At 53.0% G+C, this 27,921-nt stretch overlaps 11 protein-coding genes across 11 annotated transcripts; 6 read left to right on the top strand and 5 right to left on the bottom strand.

The window, feature by feature from the left end:
* Window positions 1-302: 302 nt before the first annotated feature.
* TRIVIDRAFT_193863 (uncharacterized protein) lies at window positions 303-1,685 on the top strand (the record flags this gene model as incomplete). Its single annotated transcript, XM_014097489.1, has 3 exons — window positions 303-477; window positions 535-1,611; window positions 1,642-1,685. 3 exons carry the CDS (start codon window positions 303-305, stop codon window positions 1,683-1,685), a joined length of 1,296 nt encoding a protein of 431 aa, XP_013952964.1.
* A 621-nt stretch (window positions 1,686-2,306) lies between these two features.
* TRIVIDRAFT_66801 (uncharacterized protein) lies at window positions 2,307-3,428 on the top strand (the record flags this gene model as incomplete). The annotated part of the gene is made up of 2 exons (XM_014097490.1): window positions 2,307-2,454; window positions 2,542-3,428. The coding sequence occupies 2 exons, from the start codon at window positions 2,307-2,309 to the stop codon at window positions 3,426-3,428; spliced, it is 1,035 nt and encodes a 344-aa protein (XP_013952965.1).
* Window positions 3,429-3,693: 265 nt separating this feature from the next.
* On the top strand, window positions 3,694-5,504 carry TRIVIDRAFT_88890 (uncharacterized protein; the record flags this gene model as incomplete). The annotated part of the gene is made up of 3 exons (XM_014097491.1): window positions 3,694-3,839; window positions 3,936-4,475; window positions 4,546-5,504. The coding sequence occupies 3 exons, from the start codon at window positions 3,789-3,791 to the stop codon at window positions 5,179-5,181; spliced, it is 1,227 nt and encodes a 408-aa protein (XP_013952966.1).
* Window positions 5,505-6,445: 941 nt separating this feature from the next.
* TRIVIDRAFT_126506 (uncharacterized protein) lies at window positions 6,446-8,031 on the bottom strand (the record flags this gene model as incomplete). The annotated part of the gene is made up of 2 exons (XM_014097492.1): window positions 6,446-7,459; window positions 7,591-8,031. Coding segments are annotated over 2 exons (1,455 nt in total), but the record flags the coding sequence as incomplete, so codon positions are not given.
* An 896-nt stretch (window positions 8,032-8,927) lies between these two features.
* Window positions 8,928-9,310, top strand: TRIVIDRAFT_57627 (uncharacterized protein; the record flags this gene model as incomplete). The annotated part of the gene is made up of 2 exons (XM_014097493.1): window positions 8,928-9,022; window positions 9,145-9,310. 2 exons carry the CDS (start codon window positions 8,928-8,930, stop codon window positions 9,308-9,310), a joined length of 261 nt encoding a protein of 86 aa, XP_013952968.1.
* A 742-nt stretch (window positions 9,311-10,052) lies between these two features.
* On the bottom strand, window positions 10,053-11,024 carry TRIVIDRAFT_157842 (uncharacterized protein; the record flags this gene model as incomplete). Its single annotated transcript, XM_014097494.1, has 1 exon — window positions 10,053-11,024. A coding segment is annotated over one exon (972 nt), but the record flags the coding sequence as incomplete, so codon positions are not given.
* Window positions 11,025-14,028: 3,004 nt separating this feature from the next.
* On the top strand, window positions 14,029-14,774 carry TRIVIDRAFT_204185 (uncharacterized protein; the record flags this gene model as incomplete). Its single annotated transcript, XM_014097495.1, has 2 exons — window positions 14,029-14,585; window positions 14,648-14,774. The coding sequence occupies 2 exons, from the start codon at window positions 14,029-14,031 to the stop codon at window positions 14,772-14,774; spliced, it is 684 nt and encodes a 227-aa protein (XP_013952970.1).
* Window positions 14,775-15,555: 781 nt separating this feature from the next.
* TRIVIDRAFT_115597 (uncharacterized protein) lies at window positions 15,556-17,205 on the bottom strand (the record flags this gene model as incomplete). The annotated part of the gene is made up of 2 exons (XM_014097496.2): window positions 15,556-16,366; window positions 16,436-17,205. 2 exons carry the CDS (start codon window positions 17,203-17,205, stop codon window positions 15,556-15,558), a joined length of 1,581 nt encoding a protein of 526 aa, XP_013952971.1.
* A 2,319-nt stretch (window positions 17,206-19,524) lies between these two features.
* TRIVIDRAFT_23894 (uncharacterized protein) lies at window positions 19,525-20,568 on the top strand (the record flags this gene model as incomplete). Its single annotated transcript, XM_014097497.1, has 1 exon — window positions 19,525-20,568. A coding segment is annotated over one exon (1,044 nt), but the record flags the coding sequence as incomplete, so codon positions are not given.
* A 1,678-nt stretch (window positions 20,569-22,246) lies between these two features.
* Window positions 22,247-22,636, bottom strand: TRIVIDRAFT_225330 (uncharacterized protein; the record flags this gene model as incomplete). Its single annotated transcript, XM_014097498.1, has 1 exon — window positions 22,247-22,636. The coding sequence occupies one exon, from the start codon at window positions 22,634-22,636 to the stop codon at window positions 22,247-22,249; it is 390 nt and encodes a 129-aa protein (XP_013952973.1).
* Window positions 22,637-22,828: 192 nt separating this feature from the next.
* TRIVIDRAFT_112530 (uncharacterized protein) lies at window positions 22,829-26,458 on the bottom strand (the record flags this gene model as incomplete). Its single annotated transcript, XM_014097499.1, has 4 exons — window positions 22,829-23,598; window positions 23,662-25,618; window positions 25,763-25,858; window positions 25,976-26,458. Coding segments are annotated over 4 exons (3,306 nt in total), but the record flags the coding sequence as incomplete, so codon positions are not given.
* Window positions 26,459-27,921: the final 1,463 nt, after the last annotated feature.

The following is a 27,921-nucleotide window of genomic DNA, read 5'->3' on the forward strand; positions in this document are numbered from 1 at the left end:
CCGAAGCATCACATCTCCCCCTGGTTACCATTCCTTCTCACGGTGGTAGATGGTTGATCCTACACATCCATTACGGTTTTCTGTGGCTGTTCCGCAAGGTCCCTTCATGAAGCATGACTGAGTTATAAAAGAGGCCGCTGTTCGTCGCTTCTTTCCGAGAGGAAAGCAAGGGAAGTTACTTGGCACGCCCAAAAACCTTGTTAGATTTCGGGTTTCTATAAAGAGAGAGCATTGGGACCTTTCTCTGGTTTGCTAAGTGATTTACTGTCCAAAAGAACGAAAACAGAAAGAAACAAAGAATCATGCTGCTTGCTTTGCTACTGCTTGGCCCTGTCTTAGCAGCGCCGTCGAGGCAGATTCCTGTCCCGAAATTGGCTCAGGCTGAACAAGATGATGGATTTGCATCAAAGCCGCTGAGTTTTACTCGGGATGGAACTTTTCAAATATCAATCTTTGAGGACCTTCATTTTGGCGAAAGTGAGTTGAACTACACAGCATTGTAGAGATGCAGCTGGCTAACTATACAACTAATAGATGCTTGGGATACTTGGGGCCCTCAACAAGACATCAACTCGGTCGCGGTCATCAACAAAGTGCTCGACCGAGAGTCTCCTGGGCTTGTCGTCTTGAACGGCGACCTCATCACCGGGGAGAATACGTTCCTGGAAAACAGCACTCTCTATCTCGACCAGATTGTCCAGCCGCTTGTTGAACGCCGCCTCACATGGGCATCGACATATGGGAATCATGATCACAGCTTCAACATCTCTGGCGAGGGCATCCTGGAGAGAGAAAGGCGATGGCCGAATGCTCGAACGCAAAACATGGTTCCAGGACGAGATGCCGGTGTCTCCAACTACTATTTGCCGGTATACGCGGCAGAGTGCAATGAGATGAATTGCGCCCCTGAACTCTTACTCTGGTTCTTTGACAGCCGTGGCGGATTTTACTTTCAGGAGCGCCATCCGGATGGAAGTCAAGTCGGCCAGCCAGATTGGGTGGGTGTCAGCGTCGTGAACTGGTTCGAGCAGACGAATCAGCAATTTGTGGCAAAGCATGGACGAATCATACCGTCGTTGGCATTTGTCCACATCCCGACCGAGGCTTCACAGGCTCTGCAGGTGGAAAATGGGCAAGACAGTGTCAATCGGAATTATCAACCCGGTATCAACGACGACTATCCGGTTGCCCAACAGGCACAGGGATGGTGTGCTGATGGACGCAATGACGGGACATGCGCCTACGGCGGCCAGGACGTCCCTTTTATGCAGGCCATTGTTTCGACTCCGGGTCTCATGGCTGTCTTTTCGGGTCATGATCATGGCGCCACCTGGTGTTACAAATGGGACCATCTCGTCCCAGGCATGACGGTCGCGGGAACAGGCGTCAACCTCTGCTTCGGACAGCATTCCGGATACGGAGGGTATGGCAACTGGATTCGTGGATCACGTCAGGTCAGCGTTGACCTAAGAACTCTTCGCGATAACTGGGAGGCACAAACGTGGATTAGGCTGGAGAGCGGCGATGTGGTGGGCTCTGTGTCGTTGAACGCAACGTATGGGAACGATTGGTATCCTGCCACTCCGAACGACAAGACATTTTGCCCGACTTGCAATTACAGTGTCATTACTCCGGGGCCAGGGTCCTTTCAGAAGAAGATTAATCCTGTGCGCCGCCGGATCTGAGTGTTGGAGGGTTTATGTTATGGTTTGGCTATGTTATGGTTTGGTTATGATACGGTTTGGCTATAGTTGATTTTTGTCTAGAATGTATTGGATAAATATAACTTTCTTCTCTTTTTACTCGTGTTCAACTAAAACTTGCTTCATTTTGTATTTTCTGGATACATCAAGCGCATAAGGATGGTTCTTTCTCGAGGCAAAGTGGAGGTTCTCTTGAATGCCTTCAAAGTATGAATGAAAGTATAAACGTTCAGCACAGATAAATTATGTTCTTGAAGTTGAAACTATCTTCCAAACTCAGCCAGCCGAATGGAAGCTTTACTGGCGCATTGGAAATCTCTTGTAGCAACTTTGTAAGTCTCTAGACTTTTACTTTCACTTCGCTTTTAACTTTGATGGCAAGGTTCTGGGCTGTTTTTCTTTCTTTTTCTACGTCTATATATACCGAGGCATGCTCTTGCTTTTTACTCTTTTATTTCTTCTCTTCTATCATCACACCGTCCCCTAATACACAACGATTACCAGCTTTCTTCCTTTCTATCGTTGCACAGATATTCCACAGAGATAACGATTTGACTCTCACTTTGTGGTTTTTTGGTCATCGCCCTCACTCACCAAGTTAATATGGCGCCGAATCGTCTATTTGAAATGGTGAAAAGTCTTCGCCCGCGCATGGATAAGCCAGATGGTTCAGTTAGCTCAACTGAGCATGTTGACGGTGAAAGGCTTAGTGAAGACGAATGGACTCTTGAATCTGTTCCTCCTTCTGAAGGTGAGAGAAATATCGCATGCGAAGAGAGCGGTGAAAAAAAAGAGCATACCGAAGACGAAAATTATTCTAACGTCCAATTTTCTCCAGAATCTAGTCTTCTTATGAAAGATGAAGAGAATACTGGAGACGAGGATTATTCCAAAGTCCAATTTTCTCCAGCATCTAGTCTTCATATGGAAGATGAAGGGAATACGGACTACGAAGAGTCTTCTGACTACGATGCGTCCACCGAAGCCGAAGAGTACTCTGAATACGAAGGGTCTTCTGAGTATGAGCTTCATACTGATACTGAAGAACCCGACGAAGAGTACAATCTTCGGATTCGGATAGAGGAAGATGTGGAAGCTTACCTGCGCGCGCCCAACCCCATCCCCTTGGTCTGGAAGCACGAAGACTGTGCCTTTACTCGAGACGAAGCCATGAAGATGTTCCGGCCCATCGCGGAGAAATTCCACGCAAGCTATGCGACTGCCAACGTCACGGCCCAAGTTCGACGCATCTTCACGAGGGAAACGGTCAGAGTTCTTCCACCGTGGGAGAAGAAGCTGCTCAAAATGAATGCAGAGCTGCACGGAGCGGCTGACATCGTCGAGTGGTTTCAAGAAGCAGAAGGGGATCTACTGGGAATTCGCAGTCGCAGGGCTCACAGGGTCGCTCATCTGACAGCAGAGGAAGCGGAGCGAGTCTGGGAAGATCTGTACGACCTCTCATGGCACAGCAGGCTAGATTTTGCGAAGCTTCTTGAACCAAGGATTACTGTAGTGAAGACGCTTTTCGACGACCAGAAGCGGCGCATTCAGGAGCTGGAGCAGCAGCTTCTCATGAGGAATTCGGCAATGGAAACTGCAGATGGAGATGGTGATGTTGCGGGAAGAAGCCCAACTCAGCCCAGGAAAACAAAACTATCCATAGTGATGACATTTCTTAAAAGGATGATTTTACCGCCGCCGATGGATGAATTGGGTAGAGGCTAAATGTGGGAATGCTTTGAAGAGATACCTGTATGATTTCTAGTATAATAGTTTGTGGTGTTTGTACTCCGTAATGGAATAAAAGATTAATAACCAAGGTATAATTGCCAGAGCTACCCTGCACCCAAGTGCGGAATCTAGCCCCATCTGGTGGTGACATCGCATCACTGCAGCGTATCGATAAGCTCCTCAAACATCCGTCTTCGCTTCCTCTCCCAACCGCAGCTCAACTTGTTTCCTTCTTCACCAACCTGCCACCGCCCATGATTTTTTGAGACTCGAAACGGAAGAAGAAGCAGAAATTGGTTGGAAACCGAATATATTACTACTGCACCGCTATTGTCGGCATCTGCGGCCTCCAAGATGGCGGACCACGAGAATTCCAGAATCAAACACAGTGACCACTTGCTCTTGGTAAGCTCCTCCTCCTCATAGCCACTGCTCCCGTATCAAAGCTTGCTCTGCATCCCGTATAGCACCTGATTGCTCATATATCCATTTCTCTTACAGGACCAACCCCTCTTACGTCTCCCCCACGAACTGCTCCGCAAGAACTTCCGTGCCGCACACTTTGCCATCGAGAAGGACACCTCGTCGCTCAAGTCCCTCCTCAAAGACTCGGCAACCGCAGCCCTCTCCGGCCGAGCCTCACAACAAGATGTGCTGAAGAACCTGGACTCCATGATTAGCCGTATGCGAGGCGTCAAACGCAAGCTCGGCGCCTGTGCCGAGGAAGAAGGGCGTTTGCACGAGCAGACAGCTGCGCGGATCCAGCACCTGAATGAGCTGTACACCATGCAGAGCGTCGACGACGTCAAGTACGAGGCTTGGAGCAGGAAGAGGCTGGATCGGCTGTTGACCGACTACCTTTTGAGGCACGGCTATAACAACAGTGCGAGGGAGCTGGCCAGCGAGAAGGGCATGGAGAATCTGGTGGATGTCGAGACGTTTGTTAGCATGAGCCGGATACGTGAAGCGTTACTGAATCAGAGTGTTGTCGAGGCGTTGGCCTGGTGTACGGAGAACAAAAAGGAACTGCGCAAGATGGAGGTGAGTTGGGCTAGGACGCTATTATTCCTCTGTTGACCCTATATGCTAACCAACTTGTTCCCATCTGCAGAGCAAGCTCGAATTCATGCTTCGACTGCAGCAATACATCGAGCTCATTCGCACACAGTCGGAGCCTAAACTCGTCGAGGCCATTGCCCACGCCAAAAAGTACCTCATGCCATACTGGAGCACGTACCCCAAGGAAGTCAAACAGGCATGCGGCCTTTTGGCCATTCCCCCGGACGGCACAACAACCGGCATCTACAGCGATCTGTACAAGGCCTCTCGCTGGAATGAGCTCGCCGACGTCTTCACCAGTGCCCACAACAGCCTTCTCGCCTTGCCATCCGTGCCACTGCTGCATGTTGCCCTATCCTCAGGACTGTCGGCCCTTAAAACGCCAGCCTGCCACTCGTCGCATCTTGACGAGGCATACAACGAGGCGGGCTCATCTACTCTAGGCCACGGCGTCTGTCCCATTTGCTCAACCGAGCTCAACGACTTGGCCCGGAATGTGCCCTATGCGCATCACACGAAGAGCCACGTTGAGCACGACCTGTTCCTGCTTCCCAACGGCAGGGTGTACGGCAAAGAGCGCCTGGATGATTATGCCAGGAAGTCGGGCTTGCCGCCCAGCATGGTCAAGGATCCGATCACTGGGGAAGTGTTCTTTAACGAGCTGCTCAAGAAGGTATTTATCACTTGAACTCTCCGAGGGAGCTCTATGCCTGCCGCTTTTTGCTATTATTCGTCCACTCTGTGGATATGGGGACTGTCGGTTTCTCCCCCTCCCTTTTTTTTGCTGATGCTTGACATGATAAGTCTTGGTCATTAGGAAATTGTAGTTTGGTTTACTGGTTTCGTTTTGTTTGGCACTCTCAGATTTCACAGCATGGGGCATGTTTATTGCGGGACACTGTATCACTTCTTCCTTTGCTCTTCTTTGTTCTTTAGCCAGGGTGTTACTTTGCAGTATGGCTTTTGAGTATTCCTGACAAGTCATTCAATAATTACCTCTTTTTGTGATTCACGTTTTTCACTCGTGCCAATAACATATTCGTAGTTGCAGGCATGAATTTTTTTTTTTTAAAAAAAAAAGGGCGGACGAGAAAAAGCAAAACGTTGAATTTCCCCCCTTTGACCCTCCAAAGTACCATACAATACACGGAACACGCATACCATGTCCTTGACCCAAATCCCTTAAACACAATGAAAAACGGAAGCTCCTCAATACAACCATCTCACAACCCAATATCGCAAAAAAACAAACAACGTAGCGAATTCATCCTCGCCAGTTTAGTTTTTCTTGTTATAGCATTTGCCTCTCCCTTTTGCTTTCCCTCTTCCCTCTTCCCTCCTCCCTTGCAAAAATTCAACCACAACCCATCGAGATGAAATCCCCCCCCTCTCTTTGCCATAAAGAAGAAGAAAGAGAAGGGGGGGAAAAAAGCTCCCCACCGGGCACCCGTTTTTTATGATTTCGTTTCCCCTCCCAAAATTCCAAATTTTTGCCATTTCCCCGTTCCCATCCCACCTTTGCTAATTTCAAAAAAGGAATAAAAACCAGAGTACAGGGCCGGAGAAACGCAAAAATAGGGGGGGATGAGACATGTAGAGAAGAAGAAGAAAGGGGAAAAAGAGTCATTCGCGAGGGTTAAATGTAAGTAGCCTGTCTTTAACGCCTTTGTCCACTTTTCTGCACTACCTCTTCCTCTTCCTCTTCCTCTTTTTTTTTTTAAATATGCCTTTTGTCTTCCTGACTACATGATATAGTGGTAAAGGCCAAAAAGGTATTTAGAGGACAGAGTGGAAGAGAAAATAGGGAATGAAAAGGAGAAATAAAAAGCTGTTATAAACACGCAAAGACCCAAAATGGGATTGATGGGATGAAAAAAAGCAAGGGGAAAAGAGAAAGGGTCATTCATTCAATTATAGGATGAGAAATGCGCCCAGGCAGGACCCTATCTGCCGTTCCCTCCAAATGCAAAATTACCAAAAACGCCGCCCCCTCCACCAGGAGTCATGGGGCCCATATTGGGCAAGCCGTTTGTGTTGTGGCTCTGAGCCGGAGTGGTTGCGAGATGCGCCGTGCCCGTGTTGGGAGTGCTGGGAGTGTTGCCGTTCTGCCCGCCGTTCTGATCGCCGCCCTGGCCCATCATGGACATGGGCATGCCGACATCAGGGATGCCCAGGCCCCAGACTTTGCCGAGATGGTCGTCAGGAATCTCGCCGTTAAATATCCTGTCGCGCATCTGGAAGAAGACCTTGCCGGTGAGCAGGGAATCCGAGCCTGCCTGGTGAGCAGACCCAATGCGCTTAACTTTGAGAGTCTCTGCAATATTCTCCAGACCCGACTTGTGCTCAAACTTTTGCAAGATTTCAGTGGTGCCGGGATCGCTGGGGGTAAGCATCCCCGAGTTGTGAAGCTTGATGGCAAACTTCATCAGATGCTTCACATCGTATGTCATGGGGAAATATAGCTTCATCTTGTGGTCAAAGTCCACCTCATCATTTGGAAGGGGCGTGCAGATGAGCAGCTTTGTGAGATACCCAAAGTCGTAGCCACCATGGAAGGATATCCACCGGACGTTATCGAAGCATACCAGACCCGACGGTATTAATAGGGAGGCGAACTGGTGGGGGTCGATACCGTCGCGCTCCAGGAGGTTAAAATCGATGCCGGCCTGCTGAAGAGACTCGATCGACTTCTCGTTGTACATGTCGTCTTTTAGAGAGAATTTGAAGTTGAATTGCCACGAGTAAGGGAATGGGCCCGCGCCTATATGCCGCCTGGTTGCCGCACTGAGTCCCAACTCAGGACCCGGTCGCGCTGGTGGTGTCTCGCCGTCTTCATTGAACAACGTGATGCCGATCTGGATGACCTTGAGCATATCCACGTTGGTCCGTAGACACTGGTAATGGTAGTCACTCTTCCCTCTGAAACCACCCATAGGTCTTGCTACAACGCCAGGGAATTCCGTGTCCTTTTTTCAAGTTACCACCCCACTCGGTCAGCGGGATTGATCCTCCATAAAGAAAAAAGAAAAGAAGGGTAAAGTCATCATCATCATCGACAACAATGGGCTCGCAACGCCTCAAACAAGACAAGACTCACCATGGCTACATAAGGGTACTTGTCAATGATGTCTCTCAGCACGGCCATCTCCTCCTCGAGGTTGTGTTTCCAGACTTCGCGTATCCGGCCCTTATTAGACGGCTGCGACCGCATTGTGGGATGGTCCATCAAGGCATTGTGCTGCACCTGGCCGCCATGCTGCGGCTGCTGGAGGGCTGCGGCCGCGCCCGGCCCATGCGCAAACCCCATCCTTGCGCTCTGGCTGCCAAAGCCCGTGTCGGGGAAGCCACCGGCGCCATTGAGGGCAGCGGCGTTGAACGAGTTGATGTTATTCGGCGTGAACGGGTTCAGCTGAGCGTTGGCATTGAGATACTGGTTGCCCAAAGGCCCTCCCTGTGGCTGGCCGTGGGAGGGGAAGCCGGGTTGGTGGAAAGGCGCGCCGACGCCGGGCCCGCCGCCGAAGGCCCGGAGCTGTGGTGGCATGAGATGAGGTGCTGTGCGTTGCGGATGCTTATGATGGAGGGGCACAGAGTCGACGGGGCCAGTGTGGTAGCCCGGCCGAGGATTGGGCGGTGGGTAGCTGTTGTATCGTTGAGGATGGCCGCCGCGTCGTAGGAAATTGGTCTTGTGTCGTTGTGGTTGCGGAGTGAACTCGGGCTGTCTCTAACGTGACGAAGGGGGGGGATATCTTGAATCTCCACGGCCTCTTCGGGCTTGCATTGGGCACGAGGGCTGGGCGCAACAATGGCGTGGCTGGCGGTAGCGGCTCTCAGCTCTCGAGTCTGCGGCGAGGCTCGCGGTCTGGATGCTGTGTCGAGGCAGCAGACGTCGTCGCGGCGAAGGATATCAAATAGTGTTGGGTACAGATAATTGCAACGTGCAGGATACCTAGGGCTTTCTCCGCCTACAGCTCTCTCTCTCTCGCTCTCTGTTTTTGGTCGTTTTCGTCTGTTTTGTCCTTGCGCACACCTGGCTGATTAGTCCGTAACAAAATACTCGAGTGGTTGATTGACGCTCTGTGGATGCTGCAGAGGAGAGAATGTTTATCAAGATAAAAGAACACGATCGCTGGTGTTTCGTTCTGGAGGAGGTGACGGAAGCGAAAGCCCATCCTAATAGCCGGAGATGGCCCGTGCGCCACATGCCGCCCAGCAGAGCAGCCACCATTTTCTCGGCCACCGCATTATTCCGGCCCCAGCAACTTGCCCAGCTGCGGAACTTCCAATCGAGCCATCCAAACGGCTTGTCGAGATCAGATTGCAGGCGCCCTCAATTGACATCATGCTTGCGACAAGGTACGGCGATGGTGACTGCTTCTGATGCTGCTTCTGGGGCTACTGAATTGCTGACCATTGCGCCCTGACAGAGCACTGCGAATGGCCCACGGGCCCAAGCCCAACATCACCGGCTTCAACATGCGAGCCTTCAAAGAGGCCACTGGCCAGCCCCGATACGACCCTTGGGAGAGAGCGTTGGTCTAACCCTTGCAATACACCCTCTGGCAGCTCCCACGGTTACAATCCGGAAGAGGGAGAAAGCGTCAGAGAGCAGCATAGAGAAGAGTGAAAGCTAACCTTGAGCATCATCTCATAGCGAGGCATGGCGATACCGCGGCACCTTTTCCAGGTTCAACCGATTCAGGAGCGGCTTCCCCGGCCTGGGAATCGCCTCTGTTGCCTTTGCCGGATACTGCGCCTATGAGTACTTCTTCCTCGACGACGGACACCACGGCGAGGGGCACGGCGAGGGGCACCATTAGAGCGTTTTTCTGCGAGCGAGGGCAGTCAGGGGACGTTGCTGGGAGGGGTTTTTGAGAGCGAGTGAGTTGTTTGTGAGAGACAAAGAGAGAGAAAATGTATATACATCTCTCGGAAGAGACGAAAACTCTGGCCTGAATTTGCAGCGGGCAACAGGAATCCAACACAAATCAATATAAACTCAATTTAGAACACGGTGTAACGAAACTATGCTAAAACAACACAATGCTGAATACATGCCCAGCTATATAAGATGATGGCCTTTTTTTTTTTTCCATGCGGAGAAGTAAATTGTTAGACTTGGCTACCGAAACACATATCAATATGTACACTTGAAGCATAAAACCCTCCCTCTTCTTTCAACAATTAAAAAAAAAAAAAGATGAACAACGTTTTGATTCAATCATGTTTCCTATCATAATTCTACGTCTCTCATATAAACGCTAGTTTTCATTCTTTGCTTTCGGGATATGCTCCGCAGCTGGAGCTCCCTCTTTTTTTGAGAGCTCATCCCAGCTGACATGCCTCTACCGTATACCGCGCAGGATGAACGAAGGGAAAAAGGGGGAGAAAAAAAATCAAGAGATTAACAAAAAGAAAGTCGAGAAAAAACACACAAATTTGTCATCATAAAAAAAAAAGAAGTCCGACTCCAAATTTCATGCCAGAACATGGTTGATAACACCGGCTATTCGTGGAAAAACACCCAGACATGCCAAAAACTCAGATATGCAAGAGCTCGTGTTATTGCCCGACGCCATTGACAACGTCTAGTACTTCTTCAACGGCCACCTCCAGCTCGCTGACCCTCTCCTTGAGAGTCTTGTTTTCGGCTTTCAGGAGGCCCACAGTATCCCAGGCGATGCTGGCATCTTGGCCCTGGCAGTTGCGGCACCCGTTGATGTCCTTGTTGGGGTCACCGGAGATGCCCTTGAACAGCTTCTGAAATGTAGACATTTGCGGCGGCTGAGAGTTCCGGAGTGGTCGAGACGGTCCAGGTGTGCCTCCAAAGGTCGATGTCCTTGAGGGCGGGCCAGGCGGCACACTGTCTACATCGGATATGATGCTTAGCGCCGTGTTGGTAGGGCTGCGAGGGCGAGAGAAGATGCTGGCCGCTTCGACGCTATCCTCATCCGTCTCGAAGCTAAAATCGGTCTTGGAAGTCTCACCGCTGCGCCTCCATCCTCGCTTGCGTTGTTGGTCTTCTTCGACGCATAGGTCCTCTGATATCGATCCTTCAGATGGCGTTAGGAATTTGTCTCTGGCGTTTGCCCGCTCTTCCATCCTCAGCCTCTTCTCCTTGTTCAGCTCCTCCATCAGCGCCGCCATCACGCCCTCTGTGTCAGCCAGCTTCTGAGCCATGCCTTCCAGCTGCATCTTGAGGTGTCGCGTTCTCGTGTCGGCCTCGGCTTTTTCGTCATCCATCGCCTCCTTTTCAGCCATCAGCTCCTGGATCGTGACGGCCTGGCGGTGGTAGGCGGTTTGGAATTTCTTCAGCAGGCCAGTCGCCGTCTGCTGCAGATTCATAAAGGCTGCCGGCGAGAAAGTCTGTCCATCGGAAGGGCTGCCCTTGGGGAAGAGAGACGTTTCGATGTTTAGATTGAGGAGCTCGTCGCTATGCGCCACCACGGTGGGCGCAGGGGCGAGAACCTTCATGGCCGGCATCCTGGAGGTAATAAAGGAGAGGGCAGAGTTGCGGGCGGAGGAAGAGGCGGTATTGGGCCTATTGTAGTCGTTTTGGTTCGACGCGCGTCTATCCTGACCGACTTCTCCAAACGAGGTGCGACGCGTCGCAAAAGATGAATTGAGGTCTTGAGGATGCGACGAGGATGTTGGGAGTACTGTTGATGACGCTTCGGGGGCTTGCCCAACTGCTAAAGGAATGTTGCTAGTAGTGTTTGCGAATTCTGATCTCGACCTCGAGTGGCCTCTGGGAAGCTTGGGATTGTGCCTCGGCTTCAGAAACGGCGGCAAGTCGGGACGTCCAGCGTTGTCTTGATAGGAGATGCTAGTAGAGTGACGGAGAGGAGATTGATGTTTCGGAGGAGATGGTGGTCCCACATTGAGCAGGGCGTCTCTTCGGTCGACGGAGAGGCGAGGATTGGGACGAGGCCTCGGGGTTGCACGAGGTGTTGATGGGGAATCCAGGGCCAAGCTTAAGCTCGGTGAGAGAGGAGGAGTCTGAGTCTGCTCATACCCCTGGCCGGGGGTTGCAGTCGAGCTGCCCATTGCACTTTGTTTGGCGCGGTGTAGAAAAGTAGCAGAGTGGAGAAGTGGACGGAATATTGGACCAGACCAGCAACCAGCCCCCCCAGTATTTCGCGATCGCTACCGATGCTAGACGCCACAGCGGCCTTTGTTTCTATTCGTTTGGAGGAGTTTTTAATTTTTTTTTCTCTCTTCGCCGCGACGTCGATTCGATCTAAAAGTTGAATTGAGAAGATGACCTTGTTACTCGCGTCTCGTCTAGCAGCACAAAACAAGCCTCAGCCAAGGGTTTAGGTGAGCTCTGGATGATGAAAATCTCAAGGAACCGGGAAACGTGACCCCGATTTTTCTGCGGTCCCTTTGAATCCGAGAGTCGGCGCCAGTCTTCAACGTCGATCCCGCTGCCACAAGTTATTCGCTCTTGGACAACGGCGGGCTCCACTGGGGCGCAATTCAGCGTGGAAAGCGGCCGAGCAGAAGCAACGTGTGCGTGCAAACGTATGCAGCGTGTACCTGAACCTATGCGTATGCAAACGTATGCAAACGTACAAGTGTGCAGACGCTCGCCTTGGTAGAGCTGCAGGTCGGCTGCAAGCGCATGCACAGGATGCTGTGAACGGTGTAGCGGTCACGCACAACTCGACTCATGCAGCGAGACTCCAGTCTTTTTCTCGTCCTTGGCGTCGAGACGTCCGGGGGCTCCTTGTCTTTTTCTCTTGCCCGTCAGCTCTGCAGCACCCAACGGGTCTGTTGTCCTCGCGACCAAAACAGCGTCTGTTTCAACGATCCAAGACTGCCGGAGGGTAGCTGCCTGTGGCACTTGGGCCAATATGCTACCTGTATGTCTCAGATGCGTGCGAGCGACGGCATGTGAGAGGCCGGGCTGGAATGCTGATACACCGGACGTCAGCTCTGGCGGCCCACTGAAACGTCGAGGCTAGACTTGCGATCAGATGTCAAGCCTTGCGAAGCTAGTCGGCGTACCTGCGAGCACGAAGCGTGCGGTATGGAGCATGCAGTCTGGCTCCCCAGATTCGTGCGTGTCTGTCTGTCACTCGTTGGTTGTGGTGGCCAGGGATCCGCACACGGGCTTTGCCTTGTTTATGGCAAGTCGGTGAGGCAAGGCAGCAGACAAATGAACAAGCAAGCAAGCAAGCAAGCAGGTGGATGCAGTCAGCAGAGAGAATTGAGGAAGGGGAGCAAGGAACAGCACAGGTATGCAAACGATGTGGATGTGGATGTTGCAATTGCCAGGGACGAAAAGAGGACGGGAGGGGAAGATAAAAAGACATGCGAGCACAGTAGAGTTGCAGATTGCGATAGCAGGGACAAGGGCGGTCCCATTTGATCTGTCTGTCTCTGTTTCCCGCCCAGGCCCAATGGCGGCAGGCATCGCAACGTGGCGGCCTTGCGCGCTGCATGCAAAGAGATATGCGCCAAAGTATGTGCTCCGTCAAGCTCCGTCAAGCTCCGTAGAGATAAAACCGCCGGCCAACTAGATGCTGTGCCTGTCTGCATCTCGAGCCCATCGTGTGCCTGTGGCCGTCCAAGGGTGGTGGGGGGCCGTCTTCAGCCTCCAGCGGCTCCAGCCAGTCCGGAGCAGCAGCCAGCCAGTGCGTCAGGCTCACTAAATTCACTAACGTCGCTAATTGCCCTGGGAGGTTCACACCAGCAGGCTCAGCTCATGCCAGGCTGTCTCTTCTCTGTTGTCATTAATACGAAGCAGACAGAGTTGGCTGACATCGTGATGGGTGATGTAAACCTAATCCTTCGGTACATGCATGCAGTCATCTCTTCGACCAAACTGCCGGCCACTGCTTACCTAGTAATAAGGTTACTACTAGGTATAGCACATGTCATTCTAAGAGTCTATCGATAGGTACCGAGAAGAAAGATGACAGACGCCACAGCAACGCCCGTCTATGAGCAAAATGACCCTCATGGTGGCTACAAAATACCTATCAGTGATAGAACTCCTACCTAGTAGGTACCTTATGGATAATACAGGTAGCCAAAGGTAACCATGAGCCACCACGCACTACTAGAATTGAGATGACATGTAAATGCACGCTATACATTTAAAATCGAAGTCCTAAAGTGTTATGCTTGTATATATCCGCCGGCGTCTCCATCACTTACAGAGGCCATCTTTATAAGAACCGACAGTTATTTGTAGTGAATTAGTTGAAATCAAAGAGTTCTTCTTTCCTCTCTCCAAAAATGACGTCTCACGGCCCCAGTGCCATAGCTTCCCTTTGGCAGGCACGCATCGTCATCGCCTGTATAAGCCATCAAAACCTGTCACCAGTATTAAATTACATCTACATCTACTTACATATACACCTCGTGTCGACTTGAAATCAAACACTCTATACGTCTCCATCATAGAGAGCCTCCAATTATTATTGTCGAGTTGAGTCTACTCTCGCTATCATCACCACCATTGTCACTCATTGCCATGCAACCCATCACAGCAGCGCCGAATCACACAGACATCTTCTTTCACACAGACATGCCTCGCCTCAAACCAACATCCACATCACGGCGCTTCCACTGCTTCTCCAACAGCCTCCTCGCCTACCTCGTCCCCATCTGGTCCATCCTCAACTTCGCCCTCGTCCTCGTCTCCACCGCCGCCTGGATCGCCGCACGCACCCGCATCCTCGCCGGGCCCTGCAAAAACTCCTCCTATGGCCAGGCCGGCGGCTGCGACTTCACCCGCTGGGGCCTCTACTTCTTCGTCTCCGCCAGTGCCACCATCAGCACCTTGACTGCCACCTTCATGGCCCTCACCTCCATCCTGCGGCCCAAGCCCTCGGCCCTCGATCCCATCTGGGTCTTCCGCGGCGTCTTCTTCACCCTCATCCCTCTTATGACAATCACTTGGATCGGATGGAGCACTCCCGATAAGCCCACTGGAATTCTCAAGTTCCCTCGCGAGTTTGACGAGTTTGTCCCGCCACGCCCTTTCCAGAGACCACTTCGAGGGATCGGTGGCGGTTTCATTTTCGAGGTGATGGATCCGTGGAAGGAGACACTCCCAGCTTTTATACTGCTTCATATCAACTTGTAAGAGTATACTTATATTTTGTTCTCTTACCAAGAGAAAAACGTATTAATACAATTACTAGGTTCATCGGTGCTGTACTCGCCGGATACTCTACCGCCGTCTGCCATCCAATTGCACCTCCAAATACTCTGGCTCATGCTTGTAAAGATCGGACGTCTAAGGGCCTTGTTTTTCTCCCGGTTGCATGAATGAGGTTACAGAGGTTTGGTGAAAAGAAAGAAGAAAAAAAACGGTTAATCCTTGTCACACTCGGTTGATGTTGTGTCTTAAGTAAGCTAGGTGCATTGACAGGTGCTTTGAGTTGTACGATACGCTGGTGCTCGGACGGTTTCATGCGATTTTGTGTTAGGCTACGCACGCACATTCTTACTGGTAGTCTAATAAGAAGAATCTTCAGCACGCAATGCATCATGAGTTGTGCATGGCTCGCGAACAATTGCAAACTGAATCTTCCATTAGGTCGGTAGTCGTATTCGTACCTATGTCAAGGCCGGACAGCGTTCAACAACTAGGTACCTAGCAGGGTGCTAATGCCCTCGATTATTGCCTCCTCCGTCATAGGACTCGTACTTTGTAGTTTAGCAAGAAAACCTGATTCCAGTATCCAAGGCTTCAGTCTCGGGTGCCGGATGATCAACTCCGAAATGAAAGCAAATGGTTGTACCACTTAGTACCCTTACCGTGATGAAGCGCCATGGATATCCTTCAACACCCGTGCGCCTCTTCGCCCCCAAAATAGCCATTCCATCGTTGAAATCATGGTTTGAGACAACGCCTTGAGTGGGAAATTAACAAAAGGAAAGAAAAAAAGCAAATTCCCGTATATACCCTGCCAAACCCCTGCGCCAAAAATGTTCTCGTACAGTGCATAATAGTTCGCTTAACCAAAACAAAATGGCCGTGTCCGCTTGGGCACGTTCATCAACTTACTCGCCCCCTTTCTTTTTTTTTTTTTTTCCATGTCCGTGCTCATCGCAGCTCAGCAGAAGGAAAGTACCGTGGCCCAGCAAAGCCTCGAGTGATGACAGACTGGACATCGATATTGCTCCCTGGGTCGTGAGACGAGCTCCACATTTTGAGAAGGATGTAGCGTCCCGAGACTGGTGGGTCGAACTTGATAGTGCACTTGCTCTTCTTCTTTTCAATGTAGAAGCGTGCATGAGGAGCGAGTAAGCCGCCGCCGCCGACCGCACGGACGGCTTCTTGGGTGGCATTAGCATGCGCATCCAACGCCTCAGAGAGAGCGAAACTGGGCGCGTGGTCGTGACTTCTGTCCCTTGGCCGGTGAATGATGTTGTGGCGGCGGCTGTGATGGAGAAGAAGGTCGTCCGAGGTATCCTGAGGGCTAAAGGGCATAACGATATCCTCTGCATCTGACTCTGCACTCTCAAAGGGCAGAGAGCCAATGCGATTGGGGGTGCGATGGAATCGTGGGCCATCAAAACCGTCGTCATCGTCGTCTTCCTCGTCGCTGCACTCCGTAGTCACGCGGAAATCGGACATCTCCCTGCTGAATTCCTCAGGCATTTCGGGTAGATGATTGTCGTCGTCTTCAGCTCGATACACGTAGGACGTTCTAGTCCTGGTACTCGTAGTGCCGTCGTCATGGTGCTGGATAGAAATTATGTGGCGAGGTTCTCGCTCAAGAACCAATGCATTATCCCCTTCTCCAGCTCGTGGACGCTGCCTCGAATTTGGGCCATACTGGATTTGGTATTGAGCCGTGCGATTTAGCATATCGTCTTGGTTCATGGTGATGAAAATCATGCCCTCTCGAACGCTGTGGAACGAGTTAGCAACAACGAATTATAACACCTGCCCAAAGAGATAGAGACTAGACAGAACGTACGGGTGGGAGAAGTTGGTGGCGCATGGAGCCTTGATGATGAGCTCCTTTAGTGTAAATACCGTCGCGCCTTGATGCTGCAGAATGATGTTGCATCTGTTTCCCTTGGTGCAATAGACAGAATTATCGTCCTTGAGGATGTTCTCGGCCGCGTACGACGACTGGTTGGAGAACATGCCACCGTCGCAGCTCACAATCTCCATTCGCAACTGGCCCGGCTCCACCTGTCCATACCTGCCATAGCGGAAGGCCTTGACACCACCAGAGCCGAGTCGATCCGCGTCCAGCTTCCGGCGCTTGTTCCGGCGGTTGTCATCTGGGGAATCATGCGAGCGGAGAGGCTGAGGGATTGAAGTAAGAGAGGAATGGGTCAGAGCGGAATGGGTAAGGTCGAGCAGTGCTCTGAGATTGGAGTTTGCCTCGTCGAGGGATCGGTCCAGCTCCTCAAAGTTGGAGCTCCGGCCTTCTGTGGCATGCATGCGAGGAAAGCGTCGCAGCGAATAGCGCCCGCTGTAGTCTAGATGGCGCTCTCTCTCTTCGGCGCGGGATGCCAACCGCTCGTCGAGGTTTCGAATCCGCTCGGCTCTGCGGGCGGCCGTGGAGGACCATTGAAAACGCGGTGGCGATCGGGGAGCTGCAGCGCCATCGCGGCCCCGCGGCGAGTTGAGGGTGCGCAGAGAGGACAACGTCGATGGCGGAGACAGCGGAGGGAAGTCCTGCAGCGAGTCTCGAGGCCGCTGGGGATTCGGTCCCGAGCCCGACCTCGACGACATGGCGGACAGAGACCCTGGCGATGACGTCGCCGTAAGACAGCTGTTGGTGAGGATGCGAGGATGCGAGGACGAGAGGGTCAGGATGAATCCCGCTCAGCGACAGAGTTGACGGTTAAATGGTCGGGCGGTTCTTGGTAGCTGCGAGCTGCCAGGGTTGGCCGTTGCACTGCGACGAGGCAGAGGCGTGAGTTGGGCGGTGCTCAAGTGACCCAAACGGCTACATATGTTGGGCATTCGGCAAAGCCTCTCAGCCACCGCGACTAGGTAGTAGGTACAGTACCTGGTAGAGCGGGTAGGGTACTGTAGTATGTAGCTGGGTTTAGGTTGAGAGGGGAGACGGGCTGGGATGGGATAGAAGTGGCAAAGTAGAGATGCAAGGGAAATGAAGATGAAGCAAGGAAGAAGGAGGCCGAGAGAGAAAGATGTCTTGATGAAGAGAGAGCCACTGTGGAAGAGTCATCGGCCTGATCAGCTCATTGTCTCCAAATGCTTTTTGCCTCTGCCTTATTGGCCTTGGAAGGCAGCACGGCTAATGGCCGGCGTCAGCTGCTTTGCTCACTCACCCAATCGATAGTGAAGCTGAGAAGCCCGGTCTGACGGACGGACAAAGAGAGAGGGAGGATTCGAGGCTCTTTGGTTTCTTCTATCGGGTCAATTTAATGTCTGGTGCTCAGGTCGAAATCCGGCTGATTGAGTGAGACCATCAAAGGAAAAGGAAAGCACAGAGGACAAAGGAATACTGTATTGTAGCTGACTCGGGATGAGCATGAGCATGCAAGTAGGTACAGTAAGATTCATCAATTCTCAACTTCTCGGCGTGCTGGGGACGGCAGGTTGGCGAGTGCAACGCGGGGTCGCTTAGTGCTAGTCCTGCCGCTACTGGCTGTATCCTCTGCCTTAGCCGCCGAGGAGCCGACAAGGTTGGCCTGGATATCGCATGGGGAGCATGAATATTGCGAGCTCTACCATCTACTGTACCTAGTGATGCGATATTACAGGTAATATGCATGAGAGCTCTCTAGGGGCCAATGAGACTGATGGTCCATGTCTTTTTGACTTACGGCACAGCCAACTCCGCTACGCAGCCTGTATACGAGTGCTGTATCCGCCGTTGTGAAGCACTGGAGATGCAACACACTACATGTATGTAGGTACCTAATATTACTGAATAATTCATCGCCGCATACTGTACTGCACTGCACCGCACTCTTCCCCTCCCCTCCCTCAGCTGGTGGAGCCATGCGGATGCTCGAGTCAAGGTTCTCACAAGACAAGGAATCGTACAGAGGCAGCTAGCAATTGGAGACATTAGCTTGGTAGTTTAGCAGTTATTAAATCCCATCTCCATGAAGGAGACTGGAGAATGCTTGATTACGATTGCAGCTCCAGTAGAAGAGACACAGATGCTTGACCGATGACCAGGACTTGTGCCATAATCTGGCAAATGTCAGCCATCTTTCGTGCTAGAAATATAAATCAATGATACGAGTCAAAGCTAATAAGTACCTGTAACATCACATTGAAGAGATGGACCTGAGGTACTCCATACCATTTCCCAGATATCGAATACAGCAGCTGCCCATCGACCCACTGTTAAAAGGTTACCCTCCTCCAACAGTAAATCGTGCCGCCACCGCAGTACCCTTTTAGCACCCTCTGGCCGTTCCTAGCGCCAACTCCCCAGCGCATCACCGCTGCACGGCTACACGCAAGGCTGCACGCATTTCTCAACCGTTTGATATCCCAAGTCTCTGCATCTCAACCAAAGTCACTTGCATCGCCATTGCATGCATGTCTCTGGAGTACCGCCAGTGCCAGAGAGTTGCAGTGGGCTGTCCAACGGCCCGATTCGAATTCCAGCCGCGTCACTCGTCGTAAAGTCGTCACTTGAGAGAGAGCCCACCCCCAGAACTTCGCAGCCTTGCCTTCGTTTCGACTTTCAAAACTTTGGCCAACCGTCGCCATCTACTTACCGCACGCATCTCAGCATTTTCCTGTAAAACCTGGTGGCAATGGAGCAACAGCCGAATAACGGCGTCAGTGAGGCCACCGCTGCACCCATATTGGACACCAACGGTGGCGCTTCTGGGATGCATCCCGATGCCATGGCAGCCATGATGATGCCTGCCCAAGGCTTCATGCCGGATGGCTCCCTCGCCGCCACGGCCATTACAGATCCCTCAATCATGGCTCCCATCATGTTCCACAACGGTAACGCCGCTGCCGGCCTCACTATGCCCGACAGGGCCATCACAGCAGGTATCTCATCACTCAATGCTCCGGGCCCTCTTACTACAAGCCTCTTCTCACACACCCCCTCTCTCTCCAGATGAAATCGCCCTCTATGATCGGCAGATCCGCCTCTGGGGCATGGCCGCCCAGGCCAAAATACAAAACGCCAACATCCTCCTCATCACCATCAGAGCCCTGGCCAACGAGATCGCCAAGAATCTCGTCCTCGCCGGCGTCGGCTCTCTCACCGTGCTCGACAACGCCATCGTCACCGAGGCCGACCTGGGCGCGCAGTTCCTCCTCTCCGAGGTCGAGAACCCCGTTGGCCAGAACCGCGCCGAGGCCGCCAGCGCCGCGCTGCGCAAGCTGAATCCCCGCGTCCAGGTCCACGTCGACGCGGAAGGGGTCAAGGCCAAAGGGCCCAGCTACTTCGCCGGCTTCGACATCGTCATCGCCACGGATCTCGACCCGGACTCATTCAATCTCATCAACACGGCCACTCGCCTCAACGGCAAGGCCTTTTACGCTGCGGGCACACATGGCATGTACGGCTTCATCTTCAGCGACCTGATAGAGCACGACTACGTCATTGAGCGCGACCTCGGAAACGTCGCCACCGAGCCCAAGCAGGAAACGCGCACCCGGTCCATCGTCGACGTCAAGACCAAGAAGGAAGGCCCCAAGGTCATCGAATCCGTCACAAAGCGAGAGCTCTATTCCACCTGGTTCCTCGCCAGCGACGTCGCCAGCCTGCCTGAAGAGTACACAAAGTCCAAGCGCCGCCTGAGGAGCGTCTCCCCGACGCTGTCTTGCCTGCGCGCCCTGTGGGAGTTTATGCAGATCCAAGGTGGCCGCCTGCCGGGCAACCGCGAGGACCTCAAGCTCTTCACCCAAATCGCCACGCAGAAGCACAAGGCCCTGAGCCTCCCCAGCGAGACGCTCAAGCCCGAGTTCTTGCGCAGTTTCCTGCAGAACCTAGGCAGTGAAATCGCTCCTGTCACAGCCATCTTGGGTGGTCAGCTAGCGCAAGACGTCATCAACGTGCTGGGCCAGAAGCAGCAGCCCATCCAAAATATGGTCATCTTCGACGGCACCACCATGGAGGCCCTCATGTACCCTCTGCACCCCGAGGGCATCCTCGGCGCAAACCTGCTCTCCCTCGGAGGCGCCGTCGACCCCATGGTCCCCAACGGGGGCATCATGATGCCGCCTAACATGCCCATCGCCCTCGACGGCAGCATGGTCATGCCGCCGCTGGATCCCGCCGCCCTGGCCCACTCGCACGGCATGCCAATGGGCGTTTTGCCTGCCGTTACAAGCGCCGATTTGGCCGGTCATGTACCCATTCCTCAGCATGATGCAAGTCAAGTATCTGTACCAGCAACTGGAGCCGAACCCATCCCTGCACCTCCAGCGGTGGAGGCTCAACCACAGGTCACCACGAGTTCCAACGATCCGGTAGACGCACCGGCTCATGCCGCACCATAAGTCGAACATCTATCAGCGACCAAAAGGGAAAAAGACATCTGGACTCAAGAGTACAAACAATGACGAGATATACGATATACAGGACGTAGTGAGACATCGGGGGTAGTTCAACAAGAACAAAAAGGCAGTCGATAAGACAAGACGCCTCATTTCAGTCCCAAATCTGATGTGGGAGGGCGGATAGGATACAGAAAACAAAGGGATTTAGGCATATTGTATGTTAAAGAGAATAAGTTCACAGTAGGCACATAATCGTGCCCTTTAAGAAATGTTTGCAAATTTCACAGCACGAAATCATTACATACAACAGTCAAAAATGGCGATCACAACTAAATTCTCATCATTTATTTCCGTAACTCCTAAGAAAGAAGAAGAAGTAACCATTGTCCCACCCCCCTTATCAGAGAGTCCATTTCGCAAGCTACCTCTCATGCAATGCACAGGTAGATATAAAAACGTAGAGTGAAAAAAGGAACAATGCCAATACCTCCTGCCATCTATCACAGCCGTCATCGTAGCATCTAATGATCAGAGTCCCCCAAGTTTTGTTGTCCCCCTACCCTTCCGTATGCTACCAGCAACCAGTGTCCCAGATTTTAAACCCTCCCCCCTTCCTAAACCCTCTCCATTTCCAGGCACGAGTAGACCATATATAACGGTCATTCCAGATGGTAGTTTCCTTGTTCCTTCAGGCTAACCGACGGAAAAAAAAGAAGTAAAAACGAGAAATGGAAACAAAGGTAAGAAAGAAACTGAGATCTCATATTGGTACACCAGAAAAGCGGGAAATCAAAAAGTTGTGAAAGAAAATCGAAAATGCTTCCGTTGCTTTCTGCTCATACCAAAACGGGGAGCCAACGGGCAAGACATTCACTGCTATCCGCCAAAAAGTGGTCGAAGCCGTGTTTTCAAAAGCGAACCGAAACAAAGGGCAAACCCCGAGGAAATAGGAAGACAAGATTGCAAGTTAGGAGCAAGTCGAGGCTTGCCGAAGCATAAGTGTAAAGAAGAATGAGAATGCAACATTGAAATGAGGAGCTAAGATTCAGTTCATCTCCTCTGAACGCCGACAAAATGCCGAATTAAGTAGCTTTTGGTATCTGAATATTTTTCGTGTCTGCCATTTCCTCTCTGGACAGACTTCTTTTTGGTATCTGCGTGTCTGGTTTGGTACCATGACTGCTATGAGGAAAGGGTATAATCGTAGCGGTAAATCTCGCAAGCGTGATAAAAGGTGGACAGATGTATTCGTTTATATACGTCATCCGACGGTATAGTGTGCTTTTCTTGGCCAATTCACCGCCTGAGGCATTTCATCTTCTTATTTGCTGTCGGCCTCTTCTTGAGGGGTAGAGTCAACAGCAGCAGCTGGAGTATCGGTGACGGGCTGTTGTTGGGCCTGTGTGGCCACAAGAGCGGCCTCCCTTCGAACAGCCTTCTTCTTTGATGATGCTCGGCTTGGTTTTTTAGATGTTGTGCTCCTTGCACTCGGACGGCGGGGTCCGGTTGCTTGAGAGGGGGCTATGGTGTTGGGGGCTGCGGGTGTTTTAGCCCTTCTTGGGCGAAGACGGCGTGACGACGTCGTATTATCCAGAGAAGCCGAGGCTTCAGCAGGAGATGGATCAGTTGGAGGAATAGCTGGCTCGATAGGATCACAAGTACTGTCATCAGGCACTGTGAAAGGCTGGACTAGATCCATATCTAGAGCCATTGTCCGCCGTGGAATGGGGGGGGCGCTACGTGGAAATAGAGGCGGCAATTGAGTGATTGGCTCGGCAAATCGAACAGACCAGTTGGGGTGAGGAGCTACGGCCTCAGAGTTGATAGAGTCCCCTTGAGCCACTGGTTGACCGGGCGTTTCCCGTTTCTATCTGGAATCATCCCGATCATTTCCCGAATCTGCTCTCTCCTGCTTATCAGCCTTGCTTCGCTTCCGAGGCTGATTGACATTCCATCCTCTAATTTGCGTCGGGCCTGAGCTTGGAAGGGCAGCCAACGAGCCGGTTTCCTTGTGGTCATAGGGAATCGTCTTTAGCTCTGGCTTGTTCGACCATGCTCGGTGAGCAGGGACTGGAGCGGGTTGCAGTTTGCGATATTTGCCAGATCCAGCATCAGAGGACCCCGAAGGTGTGGATCGATGGCGGTGCATCGAGCTGTGAAGTCCCTGTGGTGTCCCAGGAGGGCTCTGGGCCATGGGACCAGACATTGGCTGGGGGTTACCAAAAGTTGGCGACAGAATTTGAGGCTGGTAGCCAGGGCCAGACGGTCCCATGTACGACTGCTGTTGCTGAGGATTTGGTAGGATTCTCTCCGGTCCGATCGATGGCATAGGAGCAAGAGGTTCGGCGGTAGGATAGCCGTGGTGGTAAGATCGAGATGGGGGAGGAGGGTTATAGTAGCCGTGAACGGCTGGCCTCATCATAGAATCACGCATCATGTCATCTTGGACAGGTTGAGCACGACCTCGAGGTGGTCGGAGAGGCGGAAGTGGTTGAGGCGGAAGTGTTTCAGGATTTGGGTTATGGGAGAAGGGCATCCTTGGAGGAGGAGCCTGTGGATAATGCTGCGGCTGCTGCTGCGGCAGCGGCTGTTGAGGAGGTGGTGGCGGCGGAGCTTGGTTAACTGCCGAAGGGTGAGCAGGCTGCTGGGATGGCCAGTAGGCGCGAGGATATCCTGCGTTGGGGCCTGGGGGTGGCACAGGGGCAGCTTGTGTAGGAGCTGGGGCTGGCGCCGGACCGGGGCCTTCGGGTCCATAGTTTGCCATGCGGCTACCTGCGTAGACCGGCTCGACTGGTCGTCCAGAGCCCATATGCATGTCTCGAGGCTCCGGCACGTTATAGCCGTAGGAGGAATAGTAGGGCTGGTGTTGTTCCTGAACGGGAGGAGCTTGTGGAGGAAGAGGCGGTGCAGGATGCTGCTTGTACTCCATAGCCCTTGGTGGCGGTGGATGAACCACAGGCTGCTCGGGAGGAGGCTGCTGATAGGCCATTGGCTCTGGTGCATGGTGAGGGGGGTGAGGGACGGCAACATGACCCGGGCCGACTGGTTGCACTAGTGGGAGCTCTCGCTGGTGCTGGATATATCCTCCAACAGGCTCAATGGGGGCATGCTGCCCACTGATGGGAATATGGCTCAAAGGAACAACTTGCGGCATCTCCTCGCGTTTGGTTCTCATGTCGGATTCCAACTCGGGCATTGGCATGGGCATGGGCATGGGAATCAGAGGAGTCGGTGCCGTGGCGGTATTGCCCTCGGGTTCTTGTAGGCGGCTCGTGACGTTGCACAGCCCAGCAAGGAAATTGAGGTTGAGGTTGTTGTTCGTCTCAACAGCAGGTGCCCCAGCAGGTTTGGAATCCGTGAAGACATCTCTAATGGCATCATATCTTGCAGGCTTTGGTGCAGGTACCACGACTCGCGTCTTCTCTTCCGCCTCGACAAAAGCAGTCGCGTAGGTCAGAACAGACATGGCGGCAAGGCCACCCTGGGGCGGCTCGACTGATTCCTCCTCAGTGGCGACCTGCTCGTCGGTCTCGGGCGAGGTCTCCACGATATCGGGCTTGGACTCAAGCTCCATGGCTGCTGTGCCTAGAGATCGGGCGCGAAGCTCCTCCTCGGTGGGCAGATATTCTGTAACGGCGATATCTTCCAGGGGGATGTCATCCATCTTGCAGAAGCGGCGCATAACTGCATTCATCTTCACTCTTACAGGCGCATCAACCACACGACGATAGTTAATCGTCCTCTGGAACGAGCGCGAAGCGTGAGAGATGCGACCAGAAGGTTCGGCAATATACACCACCGGCTTTCCGGGCATGACAAAGGGGGTGGTTGGCTCCGGCACGTTGGTACTGTTGGGCAAGAAGATGCCATATTTGGGGTGGAGGCCATGCTTCTTGACCAGCTCCTGGTCGAAATCAGACGGACGCGTGTTGGAGTAGTCGTAGCCGTTGCACCAGTAGTCAAAGTGCATGCCGTTGCTATTGGGAGTGTCGAGGTATTTACCTCGCTTGGCGCGGGTGTGGCCCTTGGACGAGTCATTTGAGCTGTCACGGAAGCCAATGTCGTGGTCATCGAACCAGAAGAGTCGCGGAGCGAGAAGGCGGCTGTTAATGCCCTTCTCTTTCATTGATGGTCTCTGGTTGTACATGCGGCAGCCATATTCATCAGGCTCCGAGATGTTCTTGGGCAGGGGTGGGCTCTTTTCGCGAGCTGACAGCTTGCCATTGGACTTGACTAGAGCAGTAGAAGTCGCGCCATTGGGGATGATGACGGGCTCGGGGGAGGCAGGAGCAGAATCCTCTTCTACCGGAGCGCCTTCGATGTGAGCTTCAATTTCGGTTGCCAAAAGACCCTTGGCCGGGGCAATTGGGGCGGCGGGCAGAAGCTGGCTATCAAAGTTGCTGCGAGTCGACTTCTTGGGTGTGGGCTGGCCATCCGGCGCATCTTGGGCACGGCGCTTGTTGCTGCCTCGGCCACGGCCTCCTCTTCCTCCTCGAGTGCCAGAAGAGCTCGTGGTGGCAGACACAATGGCGGCGGCAGCCTCAGCATCGCGCACCTTTTGCCACATCTCGGTGCCCTCGACTCGCGAGGGATAAGGGACCAAGTGGCCATCCTTGTAGCATTCATAGATGCCAAAATCATTGTCGAGGTGGTGATCAGTGATGACTTTATACTCATACTGGTCATCGCGGATCTGTGGTGGTATCGCGTCAGTAAAAGCGCCAGGATGAATGTGCACTCATGACTGTCGGGCGAAGGCTAAAAGAGGCTAGGAGGGTGGAAGGGGACGTGTGCCGATCAGGGCATCCCATGACTAATAGAACAGCTTAATACTTACATCTACCGGGAGATCTCTTGATTCCAGGGCAGAGAGAATGCGGAGACGGTTACCTTGACCGTCGTAAAACTGTTCTTCAATGTCCTCAAGACCATTCTGCGAGACGAGGAGCTGTCAGCTATGGTGCCGCCACCAAAAGGAAATGAGGAAGAAAAAAAAAGGGACGGGAAAAGAACTTCTTAGTGAGCAGGGATAAAAAAGAAATAGACGTACGATGAATTCCTGTTCTAGGACATACTGCTCGGCATTGTATGTGCCTTCAGCGAGTTTCAGATTGGCATCCAGCTGGCGGTCAAAGAGGTCGAGCTTCTGTTGGAGCCGTTCGTGAAGCTCTTGCAGGACAGGCAGGTGGTCACTGGCGTATCGATGTGAGTCCGACCTTTGCAGGATCTCCTCAATGGTGCGGTCGGCGAGCTCCTGCAAGGCGGGCTTGAGGGCATGCGCCACGGCCTGGTAGGTGGCCTTGAGATCTCTTTGGCGCTCATAGGCGGCCTGGACGCGGGAGTCTGCGAAGCTCTTGGCTCGACCTCTCCGCGTGCCGCCACGACCAGTCTTGGTATACGTTGATTTGGAAATGCCCGAAGCTGACGAGGAAGCGCCTCTACCGCCGCCTCGACCACGGCCAGCACGGCCACCGCGCCCACCTCTGCCGCGGCCACGGGTGGCAGGTTCCCGTGCGAGCGACTCGTTCTCAGCAGCCATGGCGAGAAACGAGGCGGGTCATGTATGGTGGATGTGGCGTAGCAGGCAAGACTGGGAGATGACGGGAGAGTGGGAGAGTGGGTGAGAGGGTGAAGATGGGAGACGAGGGGATGTTTAGATGGGCAGCCGAGTGTATGAGATGGGGACAGAGGTGTAGAAAAGGCCTGGTGTCTGGGACCAGAACAAAACGCAGCTTGTGAGTTGTAGAGCCGGGGTCAGGCCAGCCAACCAAGTGTGTCAGTAAGCCGAACGAGCACGCGCGCCGCGGTGCCGAAGGAGAAGCTTGACGACGACGAAAAGAAGAGAGTTGCAGCGTCAAGTGCAGCAGTGCAGTGCAAGGGAGAAAGGGAGAGGAGCTGGATGAAGAAGCAGCAGAATCTGGGCTTTGATGTTGTTGTGTTGATGGATTGGAGCCGCCACAAACAAGCGTTTGAAAAAGAAAAAGGCCCGGCTGGTGAAGTGCATGTACGGCACGAAGTACGTACACCAATGGCAGCAGCCACTAAAGCCAGGCGAGTTACCGCAGTGCCGCTTTTGGGGGGTGAAAGTGAAGAGAAGCTGACTTTGTACTAGCCAGAGAGGCGTCTGCTGTACTGCAATAGGCCGGACGAGAAAAAAAGGCTGGGCAGAGCACCGGCTTTTTCGTCTGACTTGCGAGGCGGCTCACCGCGCAGCTTCACACAATGGGCAGGGCGCGGCGGGCAGCTGGTTGAGCAGCGGGAAACAATAGAACAATGGACGAATAAGTCACGCACGCAGCGGCTGCTGAAATAACAAGCGCTGGCGAGCGGCCGTGAAGATTTTTGACGGTGAAAGCGTGCAAGAAACGCGGCAGCGCTGTCGAGAGAACGAAAAAGGTGCGGCCAGTCCCTTTTCTGGGCCCCCTCAGCCTTGGCCCCGGCCCAACCGCCAGGCGTGTGCTGTACAGCAGGCGGACGGGGGGGGTCACCCCGTGGTACCGGGAACCTCGCCCATCGCCCACTGAACGCAGTGCCTGGCCAGCCAGCGCCGCCCCCGTGATGGGCAGCCCAGCGCCCAGGAACGTCGGGCTAAGCCGGTTTTGTGCCAAATGGCCTTATTCCCGCGCTTCTGGTTGGTGCGGACGTGATGAATCTCCGGCTGCCGCGCTCGAGTGGGCTTGCTGGGGAAGGGGACTTTGAGTGGCAGCAGGTACCGGTGACTTGCAGGGGACAGGCGAGACGAGACGAGAACTCCTCTTCACCGCACAGTGGAGAATGCGCGGCTGCGAGAACTTCAACATGCGCTCACTTTTGGAAGCAGAAGAGCAGCGCCTTGCGGAGCGTTGCTGCGGCAGACGAAGGAACTTAATTACGGCATGGCTTTTATATGCTATTGATATGAGTCACGGCGCACTTAATGATGATATACAGTAGACATGTTCAAAAGCAGCGTCGTCCCGTCTGTTCTAACTTCCATGGGTGCCGCGACAACGACAG

This window comes from Trichoderma virens (assembly GCF_000170995.1).
Source record: "Trichoderma virens Gv29-8 chromosome Unknown TRIVIscaffold_85, whole genome shotgun sequence".
Lineage (NCBI taxonomy): Eukaryota > Fungi > Ascomycota > Sordariomycetes > Hypocreales > Hypocreaceae > Trichoderma > Trichoderma virens.